Source organism: Ursus americanus, chromosome 7, assembly GCF_024610735.1.
Source record: "Ursus americanus isolate L20-20 chromosome 7, mUrsAme1.1.p, whole genome shotgun sequence".
In the NCBI taxonomy this organism is placed as follows: domain Eukaryota; kingdom Metazoa; phylum Chordata; class Mammalia; order Carnivora; family Ursidae; genus Ursus; species Ursus americanus.
In genome coordinates, this window is record NC_142133.1 from 8954473 (window position 1) to 8971351 (window position 16879).

At 44.6% G+C, this 16879-nt stretch overlaps 1 protein-coding gene and 1 long non-coding RNA gene across 6 annotated transcripts in view; one reads left to right on the forward strand and one right to left on the reverse strand.

Moving 5' to 3' along the window:
* The window catches only part of LOC148109623 (uncharacterized), a 49458-nt gene extending 46608 nt beyond the window's left edge, over positions 1 to 2850 (reverse strand). Inside the window, exon 1 of the long non-coding RNA XR_015725118.1 lies at positions 1598 to 2850. This is a non-coding gene — a long non-coding RNA (uncharacterized LOC148109623). The remainder of the gene's footprint in view (positions 1 to 1597) is intronic.
* Positions 2851 to 2988: 138 nt separating this feature from the next.
* The window catches only part of TBC1D8 (TBC1 domain family member 8), a 105151-nt gene continuing 91260 nt past the window's right edge, over positions 2989 to 16879 (forward strand). For 4 of the 5 annotated variants that reach the window (XM_045771850.2, XM_045771851.2, XM_045771852.2 and 1 more), the window contains exon 1: positions 2990 to 3284. In XM_045771850.2, coding sequence (XP_045627806.2) covers positions 3158 to 3284 — 127 coding nt within the window. In that variant the 5' untranslated portion in view covers positions 2990 to 3157. Of the gene's footprint in view, positions 3285 to 16879 lie in introns of all 5 variants that reach the window. The other variant, XM_045771854.2, reaches the window with a different exon arrangement.

Genomic DNA, 16879 nt, shown 5'->3' on the forward strand with positions numbered 1-16879 from the left:
CTATCGTTGACCTTCTGTCGATAGATCAGAGGAAGATCATCTGTTTCCAGACAGTGGTTGACAGCAGGTAACTGAAACCGAGGGTAAGGGAGGACTACTGTATTGATTTGATACATTTATATTGCAGTATGATTGCCATTGTAGCATTAGCTAACACCTCCATTGCACCACCTAATTATCACTTTGTCTGCATCCACCCAAATATTCCCATCACAAGTCTGTGGTCCTACTTCCCTATCAGTGTCCTAATTGTAGCAAAAGAACTTGCTGAGGTGGAGCATTTATCCTTTCCAATAATTCTGTAACTTGAACTACAGTATTTGAGATCTGAAGATGACCCCTATCGGTCCTATGGCTACACCAGATAAAGGATTCTTTTGATTTCGCCACATCTATACCTTGAGATGGGGATGTAATACGTCACACTTATCTTTAAACAAATAAACAAATAAACAAACTCTCTAGGGTAGTTAGAAACAGCCACTTCACTCTCCAATCTTTGTAGTTATCATGGTTGCCATGGCAATCAAATGCAACAGCAGCAAGAGCCCCCAAAGCCTTGTCCTCCATCTGCCCCTCATACTACCCGCAGTGCTGATTTGAGTATCTTGCTGCCCTGCGTGCCACAGATCACTATATCCCTTTTGCCCCCTATGCATGCACAAATAGGTGAGTAACCCAGCCAGAATTCCATATTGAGGAACTTTTCCTGGGGCCACTCCAGGCATCAGTCAGGGTCCTGGCAGGAAACAATCCAACTCAGAATGGTTCAAGAGACTTGCTACTGAACAGGTGTAGACAGGCTCAGGGAGCCAGCTGTATTTGTTTGCTGGAACTGCCATAACAAAGTACCCCAAACCACATGGTTTCAAACAACAGAAATTGTCTCACAGTTCTAGAGGCTAGAAGTCTGAGATCCAGGTGTTGGTAGGGTTGGTTCCTTCTGAGGGCATTAGGGAAGGATCTGTTCCAGGCCCTTCTCCTAGCTTCTGGTAGTACTTTGGCTTGTGGCAGCACAACTCCAAAATTCACAAGGTGCTCTGTGTGCATGTCTGTGTCCAAATTTCCCTTTTATAAGGACACCAGTCATCTTGCATTGGGGCCCACCTTAACGACCTTACTGTAACTTAACTAATTACATCTGCAATGACTCTATTTCTAAATAAAGACACATTCCAAGGTACTAGAAATTAGGACTTCAACCTAAGAATTTTGGGGGACACAATTCAAACCATAATACCAAAAAGAGGTGACGAACACCCAGAGATGAGCAAGAGTATGTTACCGCTATGCAAGATATTCTCCATTGGCCCCTTTCCAACCTTCTTCACCTTGCTCTGTGCCCAAGAGGCTGATTTCTGTAGGCTGCATTCCCTGTGCCCTAAACCACAATGTAATATATACTGACCCGTTTACCAGACATGTCCTCTCTACTTGCTCTGGTGGCAAATACATACTCATTTCCCAAGCCCCAGCCAGGCAACAGCTGTTCTGTGGGGGCTTTCTCAATCCCCACCCTGAGGAACTGACCCTTTATTCTGTGCGTCCCCATTGTCCCCAGCATGACTCCCACTATGCTTTGTGCCTATTTGCCTACCTGTGAGTCCATCAGGGCAGGGTCCATTTCCCATCCTCTGCAATTCCAGGGCCTGGCAGCATGTTGGAGAGGGGGAGGTTCCAGTGAATGTTTCTGGAAGGAGTATTTTCTTGCCATCCCTGGCCGCTCTGTATGCTCCAGTGCACCCAAATCGCCCTGATTATAGCTTCCTTCCTTCCTCAGGTTTATTCAGAGGCTATTTGTCAGTGGTCTTCCAGTGCTTGACCACAGATGCCCCTGCCCTCTGGGTGGGCTTTTCTGTTTGCCCCTTGCACAGGGTTCTTCACGTGGCTTCTAGCCCACCTGGTCAGGTCCAGGCTCTGAGCTGACCCCTTCTGATCCTCTGCAAACGGATTCCTTGGCTTCCAGTGAGAAGTATCACTCAGTTCCCATATGTTGGGTGGGGGATTTACTTCTACTTTTCAGTTCTGTCCTAATTAAGTCACATTTTGTCAGGGACCCCTTTGTCAAGGCCTGAGGGCCATTTTGACGGGAGTTTTTCTTTACTTCTCTTTTGCTAGGGATGTTGGAATTAACTGCTTCTCTGAGGACACAGGAGGACCACCAGCCTCTTCGAGGTCAGCTACCATGTGTCTATTTCTACAACAGCTTTGAGAAAATACTCATTTAAAAAATCCTACCTCCACATTCCCTATAGCTTTTTAGTATCACCTACTCCGTATTTTCCAGCCTTTCATTTCTCTTGGAACAAACGCGACTGGTTTCATCGCGGTGTAGCGGACTCGCAGAGGGGCCCTAATACACCCACGAGGGCGTCCAGTTTGAGTTTGGTCTGAAGCCTTGCTTCAGGGTCCTACAATATCGCTGCCTCTTCAGCAGCTCTGTCGGATCCCTCGTGAGAGCATGGAAAACGTGGGCCCAGCATTTTTAAAAATTGGGGAATAATTGCTTTTAATTTTAATGCTATTTTTTTGGTTATCTGTAAAAATGTTCCTTGTTATGTTAAATGCTACGTTATTCCAAACACACCTGGTTTTTCCGTCGTGAATTCTCTTGCCCCAAAAGACAAATAAATGCCCTCAGCTGGGCAACCTGCAGCTGCGAGAACAAGATGTCCTTTTCCCTCGCTCCTCCTCCTCTGAGTGAGGGGCGGGGAGACAAGTCCTACGGTCCCGAGCTGCCTCCCAGGACCGGCGGAGGAAAGAGGAGTCGAGGCGCTCCCCGCAAGCGCAGCGGAGAGAGGAGGGGGAACCTGGCGGCAGGGATGGGACTTCCTCCCTCCACTCCGGAACTGTGCGCTGGAGCGGCTGGGACTCGGAAACCCAGGCGGCGCCGCGGGAGCTGGAGGAGTGGGGGCGGTCGGTGGGCGGACCCGGGGCGGGTCTGTGGGCGGAGCCGGGGCGGGGGCGGGGCCTGCGCGGCTGCGCGGGCTGCAAGCGGCTTGCTGCGCCGGCCGCGCTCCCCGGACTCTCGGAGCGCAGGACGCCGGCCGGCTGCGGTTCCTGCCGCCGCTGCTTCCTCCCGAGCGGGCTCTGCCCGGCGCGGCAGGCGGCCGGGGCGATGTGAGCCGGGGCCCGCGGGCGCGGTCGGACCGCTGCGATGTGGCTCAAGCCCGAGGAGGTGCTGCTGAAGAACGCCCTGAAGCTCTGGGTGACTCAGAAGAGCAGCTGCTACTTCATCCTGCAGCGGCGCCGCGGGCACGGCGAGGGGGGCGGCCGCCTCACGGGTAAGGGGCGCGCCGGGGCGGGCGGGCGCAGCGGGCCGGGCCACGGACCTCGCTCCCCGCCGAGCCTGCGGCCCCCAGCCCGGGGTGCTTCGCAGGTGACGATTTCGTGGGAGATGCCGGGCCGGGACGGCCCTGCCTCGGGCTTGTTTTCTTTTCTTCTGCATGTCTCTTGCAAGCCCCCGTCGAGGTTGTGGCAAAAGGGACTTGCGGGCTCGTGCGTTTTTGCGGGCGAGGCAGGTGCCTTCGCCGCCTGGCCCAGTGACCGCATGGAGGCCAGACTTGGCTCAGGAATCGAAGGAGAAACGCCGACTGGAGCGCGAGCTGAGGGGGCAAGTGCCGCCCCGGGAGGAGCGCAGGCCGCGGTGCGGGGCCAGGTGACAGCGGGGTGCGCCCCGGCCCGCCCTGACTCGGCCATCTGGAAGCGCCCGAGGCTCCAGGTGTTGTCTCGGCTGGAGACACACGGCCGGCCCACGGCCCAGAGCGGCTCGGGAGACCCTGGCAAGCCGGGACTGTCGGGTCTGCGGGCAGGGCGGGCCAGGGACCACCTGCGCACCCGGAGGAGAAACTGAGGCAGTGAGAATCCCAAGCTTGCGATGTTAGTAGCAAAATGAGCAGGTCAGTTACCCCCTCCCCCACTTGTTTCTTCCAAGCAATGATAGGAGGAAAAAAACTCAAACTTGTAAAATTTGTGAAAAACAAAGCATTTTTTCTAAAAGTTACTCTCCAGAGCTCTGTGAAGATCAAGCATTTGGAAAAATTGAGGCCAGCTGGCATAGCTGGGCCACCTGTTTAAATGGGTCAATGGAGGAAGAGTTAATTAGCTTTTTTCATTTGTGTCTAGTGAATCTATATGGAATTTCCAGAATTTGGAATCTGAAATAGAAGAGACCTTAGATCTTTCCTCCCATTACATCCCTCCTGATACTGAGAATGAGTATGAGACCAAAGCTGGAGAGAGAGATTAAGAGACTGAGCTTTGGGTCCCTAGGCTCACTGTTGGAGACTCTGCTGTTTGCTTATTCTGGGAAAAGGTCCTCCTGGAGTAAAGTCTAATGGGGGGATGTGATAAGTAGGCCCTGAAACAGCAAGGGAAATTACCCTTCCTGTACTTTAGACTCTGAAGGTGAGAAAGCTGGCAGTTGGATGCGGTAAGAGGGTGGACTTCACTGAGTCTCAAGGAGTGGGTATGACTTGGTGGCATTCTGGGTGGAAGAGTGGTGGGGTGGTTGAGGAATCTGGATGAAAGGGGGTAGTGGGGTGATTATGGTTGTGAGTAGTGGGGACAGGTTGTGCAGCACGTGGGCCTGCTCTGGGAGCTGCTTTAAGCCCTGAGGAAGGGAGTTAGTGTAGGAGGCAGGAGGCCATAGAGGCCTTGGTGGGTCCCTGAGCAGCACAGTGGCACTTCATGCCAGAGCTCTTGGGAAATCCAAGTCGGTGGTGTCCTGTGAGGCCCATCAGAGGCAAAGAGGCCAGAGGAGTGGTTTGTCCCTGCAGTCCTTTGAGGGTAGTGTATCTTAATTTTGGGTGTGTTAAGCACAGTATCTGGCCCATAAATGGTCTCCTTTAGTAGAGGGTGAGGACAGGGTTTGAACATATGGAACATGTGCCCAGCAAGTGTTTTTATCACTTAATTCACTGCTCCCTGTCATTGTGGAGTGTTCTTGTGGCTGCCTTGGGAAAGACTTCGGGGTATTCGGCTTCTAGCAAGGGAGACAGGTCCAGACAAGCCAGGCAAAGCCTCAGATACGATGCCTGATAGAGATTGAGGTCAACCTCCTTTCCGGAGAGCCTGGCTTTATTGTCTAGAGTCGATCTGCGAAGAACTCAAAATGATGCAGCCCCTGTCCTGTTGCATCATGTCATCATACCTGTGGCTTTGGCCTTATTTGGCATATACTTTGGTTTGGGTTTACAGTGAGTATGCACAGTTTTCTTATTAAAGGCAACACGATCGACCAAAAAAAAAAAAAAAATACCCCACAAAAGACAGATGACACTTCGCTTTATTTCTTGGAGACCCAGAACCTCCTGTTGATTGTGCAAGTGTGACATCTCCTTGGCTGCTGGATACTTTACCTTCAGACTTTTAGCTGGGAAGCAGCCAACCGGAGCTGTGCTGATTGGGCAACCCAGAGTCACCACATCCACCGATGGGCTGGTCCTAACCCAGTCACTTATGAATGTTGTCAAGTCAAGATTGTGTGACACAAAGGGCAGCTTCATGTTGGTGGCAGTTTTCAGAATATGTAGAATTCTAATTTAGCAATTTGTTTTAAAGGTTTAAAACTTAAGACTGAGTTTATGAAAATAATGAGGGGTAACATGCATATTCTGACTGGTTCTAGGCATTTCTTTGGAGAGAAGCAAGTAGATATGGTTAAGAGGGGTTGGAAATAAAATGTAAGGGAGTGGTAATGAAGTGTCTTTTTTTTAATCATGATGCTGAATTTGTTATTAGTGGGAGCTTAAACATATGAGGTCTCCATTGGCATTTAATCTGACGTGTTTAAAAATTACCCTCAGAAATAAAAGGTTTTGTTTCATTGAGGATTGTAATTAATCTTCCTATTAATACACACACAGCACAAACACACGCCCACCTATATACATTCCCTATATCCATCTCCAGTTTTATTTTCTCCATAGCTCTTTCTCACTTGCTAATATACAATGTACTTATTCATTTTGTTCATTGTTTTCCCATGCTGAATTGTCTGTTCTATGAGGGTGGACATTTTACCTATGATGGCGCCTAGCACATAGTATATGCTCATTAAACGTTTGTAGGATGACTGTGTGGATGAATATAAGCATGAATGATGGATTCTACTTTTCTCTTAAAAGCTGGGTGGGAGTGGAGGTCCAGCTTTTCTGACTGAGGCTGAGCTGATCACATGGGACAGGAACATCCCCTCTCTCTTCTCGGCTTCCTGTTTACCTGGCAGTCTGATCACTGTGGAAAGCTGGAGGGAGTGGGTGGAAAACAAAGACCTCTTCTTTCTGTCTTTTTTTTGTAGTACCCTTCTTTCAGGGGGAAGGATCAGCTTTTCAGGTGGCCTGTTACCACCCCCTAGGACCTGTCTAGGGAAGGAAATCCTGGGATTGGGGACAGTAGTGGGAGGCAGGGACCTTTTCCTCGGTTAGAACATGGTGTGGCTGAATATAGCATTATAAAATGTTTCCAAAGCTCCTGGGACAGAAGTGATTTTGCTGCTCTGGAAGGGAGGAAGTCAAGGTATACAAGTATTCACTTGGATATAGTCTCCACCTCTTGGGAATATTTTTTTATTAACTCTTATTTAAATGTAGTTGACACACAACATTACATTAGTTTCAGGTGTACGGGAATATTTCTTAAAGTTCAGCGAGCTCTGGGAGAACTGAGTGGGAGAAGTTAGCCTTTGGGAGGTGCAGACAGAACACACCATTGCTGTCCTCTCCCCCAGTGTTCCCTGAAGCACTTAAAATGAGCAGCACAAATGTGGCTTTAAAGACTGAATGTCACCACCCAGATGGCCACTCTGAAGGATTTTATTTTTCAGTGTTCTATCATGTGCGTTCCTGTATAATCTTGCATTTCTTTTCCCAACGAAGCTGGCAGTTAAAAAATTTTAATTTGAAGAAAATCTAGATGTTTTCTACTTTTCAGAATGTTTACCTTCAGCCTCTGTTCTTGTCATTGCATTTATAATAGTTAGGGGCTAACAGTTTCCTCAATAGCTAGGGTCATGGGAGGAAGCAGGGTGTAGTGGAAAATAGAGGCTTTGAGTTAAGATAAGTCTGTTGGTTACAAATCTGGGGATAGGCCTTGTGTTAGTTTATTTAGTTTCTTTGAGCCTTAGTTGTAACAGCTTCGAAACGGGGACAATAATGAAGCTTACTTTAGAGGGTTACAAACTATTTTCCACTGTGGCTGTACCATTTTACGTTCCCACCAGCAATGCACAAGAGTTCCAATTCAGACAAAGCTTAGAATTGAAACTATATGAGGGGTTAACTGCACTTGCCACCTTGTAGGTTTGGGGGCGGGGGAAGGAAAGTTAACACTTAAAGAATTGACTAACGGAGGGGTTTCTTAGAATAAGCACGTTGTAAAGAAGTCTGCATTGTAGTGTAGGATATAGAAAGCACTTATCTATTACCACAGTGTGTGTGTATGTATTTAAAGATTTTATTTATTTGAGAGAGAGAGCGTATGAGAGCGAGTGAGTGGGAGGAGGGGCAGAGTGAGAGGGACAAGCAGGCTCCCGGCTGAGCAGGGAGCCCAATGCAGGGCTCCATCCCAGGGGATCGTGACTTGAGCTGAAGTCAGACACTTAACCGACTGAGCCACTCAGGCACTCCTATTACTGCAGTATTTAATAAGTGTAATTGGAAGGTTAATATTTAAATAGCAGTTTGTGCTAGCAGGATTTGCCTACAGAGCTTCTTTGAAATCCTTTGTTAAATCCTAGTAAATGAAGGGAACTTCACCATGGTATTCTAGGCATTGGTCTGAGTGACCATGCCCAGAGTGAATTGTCTACTCTCTTTGGAACAGTGTCCCAAAGTCGGGGGGATATGAAACTGACACTAGGGATTCATGTGGGGTCACTAGCCTTGCTCAGAATGACTGTTGAAAGGTTGGAAACTAGTGAAGCCCAGGTGTTGCCTTTCTTGGCTAGTCCATCAGACATTGGTTGTAGTCTAGCTTAGGTAGCTGAATTTATTGGTGTTTTTTTTTCTGCTTTATTATTATTTTATTTTAAGTAGGCTCCACACCCAATGTGGGGCTTGAACTCGTGACCCTGAGATTAAGAGTCACATGCTCTACTGACTGAGCCAGCCAGGTGCCCCTGAATTTGTTTGTGGATTTAATCTTCACCGACAACAAAACTCTTTGGTTTAACCGGGCAGCCTTTGCATTGTGTAGATTTCCCAGATATTGGCTCTAGAGTCTTAGATGCTTTGGTCTCGTTTTCCAAAAGCACAATAAGGATGAAACACAAATAAAGGAAGTACTTTCATTTTAGGAGCATAAATTGGAAGATATCTTCCAATACAGATATACAGGTAAAATAACGTATAATTTTAAGGGCTGATAAGCCATCAATAAAAGCTTTGGGTCCTCCAACAGTTGCATTTAATGAAAGCATAATAAGGGCACTGTAATTAGGTAATCAGACAAGGCAGGGACTGTGTCCCTCGAGGAATAATGTGAGGTATGAATGTGTGGGTGGTGTAGTAGCAGAGGCCAGCGATTTCAGCCTAATTGGAACTCTTTAGGAAGAGCTGAAAATGATTGAGAGGCTTGTAGCTTTTAAAGAATTCATTTATTAGCCGTGAAGGGATAGGATTTTATGATCTTGACTGTATATTCTGGCAGCATTGGTTAGAGGAGGAATTTATTTTAAATGAAAGTAGTAAATCTGATCACATTTTCAGGACAGATTTTCCCCCTAATTTTAAAAACTTTAATCATTTGTATTGAAATCAGCCCCGAGCATATTTTAACAGCTGCTTGGGTGTTGCATGAGCTATCCTGCACCACCTCTCAGGCTCTTGCTCCTTTGATTTCTCCTTGTAAGCACAGACCCAGGACCTCACCTGCTGTCCCTTCTGCCTGGGGGTGTGTCCTCACCCCCCCCCCCCACGCCTGGCTGATTCTTCTCTCCCTCTCCCACCCTTCAGATCTCAGTCTGAGCTCCACTGCCTGGTGATGGTGCACTGGACCCCTCCTTCCTCTGATCCTCTTCTACCGCCCTCTGCTTTTCCTTTATAGCACTCACACTGTGCCATGATGTGGCCCTTTGTGGCTTTATCACTTTCTAGGGAGCCAGACCATGAGCTTCAGGACAGAGCTCCCAGGTCTGTGTCCCTCAGCACTACGCCTCCAGCACTGAAACAATTTCTGTCACCAGAGCACTCAATAAATACTTACATGGATGTCCAAGTAGAATTGATAGGTGTGAGCCTTTGAGGCTGAGAAATGTTTTGTATCATCCCGAAAATGGGAATTATGCAAAGAACCAGAATAAATACTATGGAGTGTTGTCATTGCTATTTCTCACGCCTGCCCTGCGTGCCTGTAAGGACTAGCCGTAGTTTGTCAGCTGCGCCAGCCCAGCTGTTAGAACTGCCTGTTGGTAACCTTTATGTAAATGATCCTATACGGACCCTGAATGATTTCCCTAGTACATCACCAGCCAACTGACACAGCTCTGCGGAGCTGAGTCATTAATATTCGTGAACATTTGGTGGGTCTGTTGTTCCACCAGATTTTATTTTTCTGCTTCCTGCTTTTCACTTTTAAAAAAGGAAGGAAAAATCAACGGCCAAATAAACAGCCCCAAAGAAGCTCTCCTTAGGAAAGGGTACTGTATTCTGTGGTTGGTTTTATTCTGAACAAGTAGTTACTGAGAGAGAATGGAAATTCAAAAATAATAAATAGGATTGTGGTTTGCCTGAAGCTTTAAAACAGGAAATCATCTATGTGCATAGGAGGATATAATGTAAATATAAAGTGTAAGTAATACAACCCCTATCACCTGTTACTAAGAAATAGAATATTTACCATGTTTAAGAGATCTCTTGTATGTTTTTCTGATTGATTCCCCTCCGTAATCAATACATTGTTGAGTTCTTGTGCTTTTATAACTTTATACAAAAGGAATAATACCTTTTTTCTGAAGCTTGTTTTTCCACATCCCCGTTATATTTATAGTTTTATATATACATACATATATATACATATACATATATAGTTTTGTTCCTCTAACATTGAACCATGTTGATGTAGGTAGCCACTTTCATTCATTTTTGCTGATGGGTAGTTCCGTTGTTTATTCATTCTCTTGTCAGTTGATATTTGGGTTTCTAGCTGTTGGTTTTTTTAAATTACAAATAATGCTGCTGTCAACATTCTTGTATAATGTTCATATGTGTGAAAGTTTCTCCAGAGAATATACCTGTAAGTGACCTTGTTGGGTATATCAGCCAAAATGGGCTAGGGTATGCTGTGGTACAAACACCCCGAACATCTCTGTGGACCCACATTAGTTTATTTCTCCCTCATGGTGTATATCCAGTGTGCATTCCCAGGGTTCTGTTCTCGTGGAGGCACTCAAAGATGGGCTGACAGAGGCTCCATTCCTAATGTTTCCATGGTTACATGGTAAGGCGGGGGAACAGTTTGGTGAATCTCATGCTGGTTTTTAGAGCTTGCACCTGGAAGTGACACCTATCCCTTCTATTAACTTTATTTATATACAATAAATTATATATTATATACACTATATAATATATTATTAATAATATATAATTATATAATATATATCATCAATAATTATTAATATATTAATTATCAATAATATACAATTAGATAATATATACAATATACAATATATTGCATATAATATATTATATACAATATATTGTATATAATATATACAATATATAATACATACAATATATTATATATAATATACACAATATATTATATATAAATAAATTATATAATAAATTATATATTATATAATAAATTATATATTATATAATTTATTTATAAATTATTTAAATACTATATTTTAAAAATATATAATTATATATTTTATATAATTTATTTATTTATTTATTTATTTAAGCTCTATGCCCAATGTTGGGCTTTAACTTACCACCCTGAGCTCAAGAGTCACATGCTGGGGCCCCTGGGTGGCTCAGTCGTTAGGCCTCTGCCTTCAGCTTAGGGGTGTGATCCCAGCGTTCTGGGATCGAGCCCTGCATCAGGCTCCTCCTCTAGGAGCCTGCTTCTTCCTCTCCCACTCCCCCTGCTTGTGTTCCCTCTCTCACTGGCTGTCTCTATCTCTGTCAAATAAATAAATAAAATCTTAAAAAAAAAAAAAAAGTCACATGCTGTACCGACTGAGTCAGCCCGGAGCCCCTATTCACTTTATATTGGCCGAACCAAGTCACATGGCTCTGTAACCTCAAAGGCATGGGAATGTGTCTTTTTCTTAATTTAGGAGCTGTGTGTGTGTGTGTGTGTACGTGTACATGTGTTTATGTGTTCTGTATTCTTTTCGAAGTATTAAATTTCTCACTATGACTGGACTTTTTTTTTTTAAGATTTTATTTATTTATTCGACAGAGATAGAGACAGCCAGCGAGAGAGGGAGCACAAGCAGGGGGAGTGGGAGAGGAAGAAGCAGGCTCATAGCGGAGGAGCCTGATGTGGGGCTTGATCCTATAACGCCAGGATCACGCCCTGAGCCGAAGGCAGACGCTTAACCGCTGTGCCACCCAGGCGCCCCATGACTGGACTTTCTATTTTTGTTTTGGGTCTTTTGAAGAACCAACATTCTTAATTTTTATGCAGTCAAGTGTGCAGTCTTTTCCCGCAAGAATTTATACTTTCTGTTACTTGTTTAAAAAGAAGTCCTTAAAAGCGAATCTGTAGGATGATGATGAAGGGGAATCCCAGAATGATAGCTGAGAGACCTCTCGGTGCAGGTTGGAGAGGGGCAGAAGGCTGCAGGACAGCTCCTAGGAGAAGAGAAAATCCGTGGACTACCTAACATCCTTGCACTTGCTGAAGGGAGGTCTGCACACTAGAGAGGAATCGTGGGTAAATTGTTATTTTTATTTATTTCTCTTAGCGTGTTTGCATAAATTGGGGGGAGGGGCAGAGGGAGAGGTTAAGCAGGTTCCACGCTCAGTGTGGAGCCAGCCTCCAGGCTCAGTCTCACAACTCTGAGATCATGACTTCAGCTGAAATCAAGAGTGGAATGCTTAACAGACTGAGCCACCCAGGAATCCTGTGGGTAAATTATCGATACATAAAAAGCTAAATCAGCTAAGAATTCTGGGGTAGTTGTGACCTCCAGGGAAAATCAAAAGTTATATAGGTTAGGACAGTTTCATAGTTCAGCTCTCAATAATGTTCACGTGGTTATAATAATGTTAATATTGACTAGTGATCTAACCAAGCCTAAGTGAGGTGTGAGTGCTCGGTGGTGGTGGTCAATGAAAAGGAACTAAACCCTCTACTTCTGAAAGCTGCCAGGGAATGCCTCAACTAAAAATTCAAGAAATAGTAATACAAATGTGTTCTTCAGAGATGCAAAGTTAAATGCAAAAAGAATCAATTAAGAATTGGAAGTGGTTGCCTTTGGGGAACTGGGAAGTGAGAGTAGGGAGGGGTGAGGAGCTGTTGTGTTTCTCACTGAACCTTGTAGAATTATGTTTCTTTACATGTGCATGTAAATTGGATAAAATGTAGACTGAATCTAAAATTTGGGAGAGCTTGGCATTTTTTCTGGTTACCAGCTCTGTGTGAGTAATGGGGTTAAGGAGAGGCATTGAAGCATTGTTGCATTCTTGCCTCATGGACCATGATTACTCTTGGATTGCCCATGCCTCAGATATCTGTCCTCTCAGTAAACTATATTTAGCCTTCAAAATGTCTAGCATGTGTGGGGTGTGTCAATTTCACAGAGGCTTAAGAACTATTTTCAGAAATGCATCTAATCTAGTCAGGTACTTTTATTTGAAATTAAAAGATAGCTATTCTGGATTTTTCTTTTCCTCTAGAGAGGAAATCAGTTTAGAGTCTTAAGTTTTCATCTCTTACCTTGCCTCAGAGTTGTGGTTCTGTGACTAACCCATTCCTTCTGGGGTCTCAGTTTCTTCACCTGCAAAACAATTACTAGTATCAGTATTACTATTGTAAATGTTTTATAATAATAATAACAGTGAAAGATTTCATACTTCGAACTGTTGTATTTTCTAGATATGTTTGCAAAATCCATTTAATTATTTGTATTTAGAGAAGAAAGAAAAGCCAAAAGAACATTTCATTCAACAACGCCAGGCCCTGTGTTCTCATGAAGCTTATCACCTAGAGGAATGGGGAAAGCTAGTGGTGGTGGTAGAGTGATTATTAAACCGCAAAATACAGAATTATAAATGGTGGTAAGTGCAGGGGGCGTGGGGGCAATGAGAGGAATAACAGGGGAACTAATTTAGGGTGGAGTGTCAGGGAGCAGTTCTCTGAGGACCTGTGATCTCAGCTAAGACCCACAGGGTGTGTAGGATGGTGTTAGCTGGGTAAAACATGGAGGAAAGAGGCTCTGCCCGTGTAAGAGCCCTGTGGCTGCTGAAAAGCTGTCTGGGCAAGTTCAGTTTGATGTGCTTATGAGTCGTCTAGAAAGGCTTGTAGGGGAGGAAAACACGGAGGGAACGGGGGAGTGGTCAGGAGAATGGGAGGAAATGAGCAGAGTGTATTTCCCAGAGGTCAAGAGAAAAGTGTATTTAAGAAAGAGGGAGGGAAGCAGAATGGACTCCGCCGTATGGTATGGAAGGGCTCGCGGGATGTTGGCGCCCTCAGTGGCACCCTCGGTGGGAGCAGTTTGGGTGCCGGGAGGCGTGCTGTTGGAGTGGAAGGCTGGAGAGGAAGTAGGCATGCCTGTGGAGGCAGCTTTATCAAGGTGGGATTTGGTGGATTTTTGGTGGTGGTTACAAACTTATTGTCAGCAAATGGTAGAGGGTCTGTTGAAAGCTGCATCTGTAGGTGTGGACTTGGGGAGGGGCTGCTGGGCTTTTGAAGTGGGCAATGGCTAGGATTTGAATGGGTCAGCAAAGTAGGTAAGGCATCCAGATGAGCAGGACCTCAGGAGACAATTCCCAAGGAAGTTTGGTTTAGAAATAAGGTTAAGTACTCAGTACTGGGGGGGGGGGGGTGGAGAGGATTACCTCAAAGAATCTGTAACTGACCACCAAAAGGATGAACTAACTTAAATGGATCCCGGGGATGTTGGCTCAGCGCTGGACAGTGGTTGTGTCACCAGCCAAAAGAAATTCTTTGAGGAAACCACGGCAACTTAAAAAGTGGTTGTTACTTGCTTGGCATTTGATGCCACATTGAGGTGCCTGAGTGTTGGATGCCCCTTGGACTATCTTGTTTGGGGTTTTCACTATGTAAATAGTCTCTTATTTTCAATAATGTTATCAGGATTCAAACAATAGAATTTATTTCTAGAAGGAAAATACAGATGAAATATTGTTGCAGTAAATTACAAAGATTGACCAGGAAGTTTGACTATCCTGAATTACTGAGTCCCTTCAACAGAGTTTTAAATAAATTCCTGGCCCAATGTTTGGGATATAGGGGTGTTTTAATAAGGAAATGTGTTAGCATTCTTAAAATGGGATTTTCCTGGGGGCACCTGGGTGGCTTAGTGGTTAAGCGTTCGCCTGTTGGCTCAGGTCATGATCTCTGAGTCCTGGGATCGAGTCCTGGAATCGAGCCCTGGGTCAGGATCCGAGTCTGCTTCTCCCTCTGTGCCACCCCCCCAGTGCTTGTGCTCTCTCTCTCTCAAATAAATAAATAAAACCGTTAAAAAAAATGGGATTGGCCTGGTGATGAAAGTTTGGAAGGAACCTCTGGATTTTTTCACTTGAGAAGCAGTATTTGCATGACAGACACAATTTTAAAAGGAAGAAACAGCATAGTTCAACCTCAGGTAGCGATTTGGCTATTACACCCACCCTGGGAGCATAGTGAGCTAATTTTGAGTTTCTATTATATCGCTGTTACAAGGAGAAATAAATGTAAACTGTAAACAAGGCATTAAGATTCCTTTAAGAATGTATAGCTCACGATCTCTACGTCTATCAAGGATTTAATCACAGCAAGGATTTGGCTGGAGAGATTAGGTTTTAGTAAAGCCAGTCCCAAAACTGTGTGTGGGTGTGTCTGTGTCTGTCTTAACCTTTAGTTTCCCTTATGTTTTTGAGATAAAGGAGAGTTTGGACACTCAGGTTTCAAAGAGGACACTGTTTAATCTCAGTATAATGGAGCTGCCTCTTACTGTGGGTGTTAAGTTCCAAAATCAAGGTGAAGGACACAAATTGCTTGAAAATTACCCTTAACATCATCAGGGCCCTCCTTCTTGGTAATCTGTTCACGTTACTAGGAGTTCCTGGGCAGTGGGGGCCTCTGGTGCTGGGAGCCTCCAGCCCCCCAGTGAGCTCACACCAGGGCCTATGCTCCTCGATTGATGGGCGGTCTACACGAGCAGTAGTCTTGCCTCTGGTCAGTGCATATTGCTGAATTTGATGAATTAAACATGAGATCGCTTGCTGGTTGAAGGAAAGTGCCTGAGCCAGTTTCGTGGCCAGGTGAGGCTAAGAGTGATTACACCACACTTGGGTGTGTTAGTTTGGGAATTGCTATTAGGTGAGGTTGATGGTAGCATTTCCTGGAGCTGCAGTTCTAATGTCTACTGCTCTGATGTTTGCAGTGAAAAGGTCTGCACTAATTGGCTGTTGTTTTGTCTTGCAGTCTTTTGCTTGTCCTCATTTATCCAAATAAAACATTTAGGTTTGAGGAAAAGGGGCTGGAGAGCCTCTTTTGGAATTGGAAAGTTGTCTTCAATGGGATGGGTATCCCACTGTAAAAGCTGCCCTTCTTGTGTGATTTTTAACTTCGTGTATGACCTGGAAAGCCGGATTTGAGTATTCTATATTTCATAGCCAAAAGTTAAGTTAGAAGCACATGATAGTACACTTACTTTCTTTGAATTAAAATTTGCAGAAACCCTAACTACAGGCAAGGCCAGAAATGTGTTGATGGTGCCTGAAATCTTGGTAAGGTTCAAGACCAGAGTTTCCATAGGTGACCATCCATTTATACCAGAAGGATCATTAGAAAGTCTGCATGTGGGGAGGAGGGAGGGAGTGGGGGGAAAGAACAGAAAAAGAGAGAGAAGGGGGAAGAGGGAGGGAGGGAGAATCCAAGAGAGAGACTTGAATGGTGGATATACTCACACCAAAAGAGATCATAATTTCAGAAGCTTTGGAAACACATGCTCTAATCTGCTATATGTATAATATTGCCATATACGTTCCTGAAAAGTTGTATTTAGAATCAGAATTGTATAAACTGGACAATTTTCCCATCACAGCTTCAGAGAGATGTACATTTTAACTACAGAGCAAATGATTAAAAATGTGTGGAAAAAATCTATAAATTTAAAAATCTATAAATACAAATATTTCAGATGTAAGCATGTTTTTTATTACAAACTAAGAGTACCTTGGTTGATCAAAACTGTCAAAAACAAAAAAAGGGGGATGGGAACCTGTTTTCAAAATGTCAGTGGTAAAAGACAGAAAAGGCTGAGGATTAAAGGAAGCTAGAGACACGGCTGAGTGTAATGCCCAACCCTAGAATGGGCCCTGAACCGGAAAGGGAAACATGCTACCAACATGCTGTTGTCAGGTCAGTGATGAAACTGGACTACAAACGGGAAATAAAAGGACCACCCGTGTTGTCCTTAGTGAGATTGATAACGATGCTATTGTTGTGTAAGAGGATACCTCCCCCTTATTCATGGGAATAGGTCTCTCTTCAAATGATTCAGAAAAGAAAACGTGTGTGTATAATTATGTCATATTATATCATATATCAAGAGAAAGAGAACAAATAATACAGCAGATGGGGTATGCTGTTAGCAGTAGGCAAATCTGTTTCATATGGTATGTGAGTGTTCTTCGATTTTAATTCCTGAAGCTATTCTATGAGCTTGATGTTATTTCCCAATAAAAAGATAAATAAC